The sequence below is a fragment of the Staurois parvus genome, unplaced genomic scaffold (assembly GCF_062004578.1).
Source record: "Staurois parvus isolate SC_StPar_1 unplaced genomic scaffold, SC_StPar_1.0 ptg000470l, whole genome shotgun sequence".
Classification (NCBI taxonomy): Eukaryota; Metazoa; Chordata; class Amphibia; order Anura; family Ranidae; genus Staurois; species Staurois parvus.
In genome coordinates this window covers 4,973,866-4,979,148 of record NW_028318266.1, presented here as the reverse complement: position 1 = coordinate 4,979,148, position 5,283 = coordinate 4,973,866, and the positions used below count along the sequence as shown (strand labels likewise).

Below are 5,283 nucleotides of genomic sequence, written 5' to 3'. Positions count from 1 at the left end.
CACTTTAGGGGACATCCATTACCCCCAATCGGAAGCCTCTGGAGAACAATTGCTCACCAACCTTATAGCGACCACTCCGCTTGTTCAAAATACGTCGTACTAGATTCAGCACAGACTCTTACTGTGTCGTTTAGAAAGTCCTTACAACCAGCCAGCCATTAGAAAAGAGCAGTAGAAAAGAATATCCTATCCGTTTGTGAATCACTTCCCCATAGTTTGGCCGGGGAGGTGACTACGGGGTTCGGGGTCTGACAGCAATGCCAGCAGGGGGTAATGGATGTCCCCTAAAGTGATCCACAACGTCAGGAGAAGTGCTTGTCGCCAGGGGATAAGGATCCAGAGTGATCCTGAAAGCTGTTTGGCCCTTTGGGGTCGGTTTAAGGAGGTGAGGAGGCAATCTAGCCTTAGGAGGTGAAGAGTGGCACGGTTGCGGAATAAGAACACATTCGTTTTGCACTTTTGTTTGCACATTGCATGAATTTATTATTATCAGTTCTTTATGGACATTTCTACAATTTTTTGGACTTTTTTGAGTAGTATATAAAGTGTGGTCACGTTATTACACTGTGAAAATAGTTTTTTCAAATGGTAGTTTATTTTTTATATTTGCTTGATTATGTGGGCACTAAGTGATAGGGAATAATACTGAGTGGCACTTTATAATGAAGATATCTCACTTAATGATTTGTTTTTGATTAATTTTGTGACACTATTGCATGTGAGCACATTTATTGTATTATTTGAGTTAGTATTGTTTCTTGAGCGCCGCACTATTTATAATTCTAACAGTGGCATAGTGGTTAGCACTTTTGCCCTTGGAGTAATTGGATCATGGGTTCAATTCCCAACCATGGCGCCTCCTGCATGGAGTTTGCATGTTCTCCCTCTGTTCTAGTGGGTTTCCTTCCACACTCCAAAGACAGGCTGGTAGGTTAACTGGCTCCTGTCTAAATTGTCCTAGTTTCATCCCTGGACATGCGGGATCTCCTGCATAGTGGTGGTTGAGGAAAGACCTGGCAACCTACCCTGTAAAATAATTGCTAAGAGGATTCATGGAAAAAGTCGCTTACGAGTGACGGTCCATGCAATCGCCAAGGGTCGGGTACGACTGAATGGATAGATAGAGATAAGTTTGTAGTACCATCAACATTGTCTTTGATGGTTCTCATTGATCTGGTCATAGTAAAGCTAGTAGTAGTTAGTGACCTTCACTTGTTCTGTAGCGTTGAAGATGTTTCATTGTTTTCTAAGCCACTTCTTCAGCTCTAATGAGTGATATGAACATTCCAGCATTTATATCCACACAGGTAGCAGAGACTCCTTAATCCAGGAACCGTGGAATGTGTCAAGGCAAATGATGAATGTCCAAGAACTGGATGGGAGTTGTGAATATTGCAGAACCACTCTGTTCTAGTTACCTAATGCCACCCTATAATCCCATGATGTGGTTTTAACTTCTCTACCCCAATTATTTCACACCATATCCTTCAGTTATGTGATTCAAAGTATAATTCCTCTGTATACCACCAAGGATACGCTGATGTGCGTATGTCGGCAATGATGAGCTGTAAGAAATATTTGTGAAATCATACATCTAAAAAGAATTTAATTTTATTTTCCCAATAGCTTTTTTAAAATCTTTGTTCCTGAACGTGTATATGATCGGATTAAGCAATGGCGTAATTACTGTGTAAAACAGAGAGAGAACCTTGTTCAGAACTTCCAGTTGACCTTTTGTTGGTATCAAATACACAGCAATTAGCGTCCCATAAAAAATGCACACTGTGGTCAAGTGAGAGCTGCAGGTGGCGAAGGCTTTTTTCCTTCCTGAAATTGATTTAATGTTGAGGATGGTAACAACGATACAGATATAAGATCCAACAATTATCATAAAGGGTGCTATGAAACAGATGAAACCCACTACAAAGGTCTGAATATGGATCCGTGAAATATCAGAACAGGAAAGATCAAGTAGGGGTTCGTAGTCACAGAAGAAGTGGTGAATGATGTTTGGGCCACAGTAGTATAGACTGCATATAGATATGGACTGAAGCAACGTCATCTTGAAACCCAATAACCAAATGGCAATCGCTGATTTAATGCTAAATGATTGGTTCATTATAGAATGGTAATGCAGAGGCTTACAGATGGCCAAATACCGATCCAAGGACATCACAGTCAGGAGAAAACACTCCGAGGCCTCAGCATGTGCAAAGAAGGAGAACTGGATGATACATCCAGCAAGAGACATGGAACATCCATCATGTAAGACGATATAAAGAAGGTTGGGAAGGATATCTGTAGACAGAATGATATCAAACAACGATAGTTGGGTGATGAAGAGATACATGGGAGACTGAAGTGTTTTACTCAGATGAAATAAAACCACAATAAAAAGATTTCCAGAGATAGTTACACAATATATAATTAACAGCACCAAAAAAAAAATAATGTTCATGCTTTTTATATTTGGAAAGCCTGTCAGTATGATATTGGTTATGTTGTTGTGATAGCCCACCTGGCAAGAGAATATAAAATACATTTATTTCAGGTACTTTTATAGTGCCATTAATTTACACAGCGCTTTATATATATTGCATGTTAACATCAATCCCTAACCCTCAAGGGGTGTACAATCTAAGGTCCCTAACTCACATTCATACATACACATACTAGGGCCAATTTAAACAGGAGCCAATTCACCTACCAGCATGTCTTTGGTGTGTGGGAGGAAACCAGAGGAAACCCATGCAGACACAGGAAGAACATGCAAACTCAAGGCAGGTGGTGCCATCGTTGGGATTCAAATCAACGACTCTAGTACCATCAGGCAGAAGTGCTAACCATTTATCCACTGTGCTGCCTGGGTGTAATGAGAAGAAAAACTATTATGTTCAATTCCTCACCATTCTGGTGGATGACAAAACAAAAACATCATTTTATCTGCCATGTATAAAATTATTTTCAATGTGTTACTATCCAGCTGAATTTTAACCTTTTTACATTCACTCACCAGGCAGTATTTTTAGGTCCACCTTGCTAGTTCTGGATTGGACCCTCTTTTGCCTTCAGAGCTGCATTCATTCTTTGGGCCATATAATCAATGTGTTGGAAACATTCCTCAGAGATTTTGGTCCGTATAGACATGAGTTATGAGTTTTGTGTTTCCATACAGATGAAGAACTGTAGAATTATAATGATGTATACTTCACAACCTTCTCCACCACTCATTTTAACTGGGTCATTTCCAATCATTACACCCACCGGCCACTTTATTAGGTAATCTTTGCTAGTGCCAAGAAAATATCCTCCACACCATTTCACCACCAGCCTGAACCATTGATACAAGGCAGGATGGATCCACCACACCATGACACCACCACCACCAGTCTGAACCATTGATACAAGGCAGGATGGATCCACCACACCATGACAACACCACCACCAGCCTGAACCGTTGATACAAGGCAGGATGGATCCACCACACCATGACACCATCACCACCACCAGTCTGAACCATTGATACAAGGCAGGATGGATCCACCACACCATGACACCACCACCACCAGTCTGAACCATTGATACAAGGCAGGATGGATCCACCACACCATGACACCACCACCACCAGCCTGAACCATTGATACAAGGCAGGATGGATCCATGCTTTCATGTTGTTTTTTGAGTTATGTGAGGTAATGTTTCCTTTCCATCATCTCAAACCATTCTGCCCATTCTCCTCTGACCTCAGGTAATAAATAAGGCATTTTCCACCACACAACTGCTGCTCACTGGATATTTTCTCTTTTTTGGACCATTCTCTATAAACTTTAGAGATGTTTGTGCGTGAAAATCCCAGTAGATCAGCAGTTTTTTAAATACTCAGACCAGCCTGGCACTAACAACCATGCCATGTTCAAATTCACTTAAATCCCCTTTCTTCCTCATTCTGATGCAAGTCATCTTCACTGCATCTATATGCCTAAATGCATTGAGTTGCTGCCATGCGATTGGCTGATTAGCAATTTGGGTTAACAAGCAGTTGAACAGGTGTACCTAATAAAGTGGCCAGTGAATGTAATTCTTTATTATCAGGAAAACATTGTCACATTGCTCTGTATCTTAATTTTCAGGTAATTCACATAAAAATTAACCCCTTCACGCCAGCGCCTCCCAGCCCTTTAAGAGTTTCAGAAGCCGGGAGACGGGGTTCAGGGACATGTGACCGCCGTCACGCATTGGCACGGCGGTCATATGATTGGGAAAGGTCCCGATCGAAAGAGGAGATAGGGACCTTTCCGTGAGTACCAGACGTGTGCTGGGAGCGCGCTCTCGGCACATATGTCCTTTTTTAAAAGAGCGTCCGCTCGGCGTCTAGGCCTAGACGTGAACAGGTTAAACACAACCAGGCTAAATATTATTTGTTGAAGTACACCTCTTAAAAACATTGTTTAGCATTGTAATAGGCCACCTGATAAGCAGAAATGAAAAATATATCCAGTCATGATAGTCAGCCTCACGGAACTGAACTGGTTTTGGTCCAGTTAAACCAGTTAAAAAACAGAGAAATTTCACCTGCCATTTGACTATCCAAAATTCCATTTTGTGAAGATCCTTTAGTAAAGTATCACTATCCTGTTGAGTTTTATCAGCAGAATTGGGAAATTATTCTTTTTTTCTAATATTCTCCAAACAATTATTATTATTATTATTATTATTATTATTAACTCTCCAACGACCTCCTCACCGCCAAAGCTAATGGCCACTATTCAGTGCTCCTACTCCTTGACCTCTCTGCGGCCTTCGACACAGTCGACCACCCCCTCCTCCTCAAAAAACTCCACTCCCTCGGCCTCAGAGATTCTGCTCTCTCCTGGCTCTCATCCTACCTGTCACAACACTCCTTCAGTGTTACCAATAACGCTGCCACCTCCCCCTCACTCCCCCTCTCTGTTGGGGTCCCTCAAGGCTCTGTCCTTGGGCCCCTTCTCTTCTCCATCTACACCTCCTCCCTTGGCCAACTCATACACTCTCACGGCTTCAACTACCACCTCTATGCCGACGACACACAAATCTATCTCTCAACCCCCCCACCTCACCCCCTAAAAATAAACGGGCCTAATATTATTTATTGTGGGGTACATGTCCACCATATTATCTAGCTGCTTCTAGCACATAGGAAAAGAAAGTAAAGTGTTTACAATAATAGCAGTTTTGTTTTTTTCTTTTGCTATTTCATTTCTTTATATTTATTTTAAAGAGCATATGTATCTGATTTATTTTTCC

General features: G+C 41.5%; 1 protein-coding gene across 1 annotated transcript; it reads right to left on the bottom strand.

Annotated features, from left to right (window-relative positions):
• Positions 1-1,594: 1,594 nt before the first annotated feature.
• On the bottom strand, positions 1,595-2,350 carry LOC149452620 (olfactory receptor 11L1-like). The gene has a single exon (XM_089689297.1). It carries the CDS (start codon positions 2,348-2,350, stop codon positions 1,595-1,597), a length of 756 nt encoding a protein of 251 aa, XP_089545423.1.
• Positions 2,351-5,283: the final 2,933 nt, after the last annotated feature.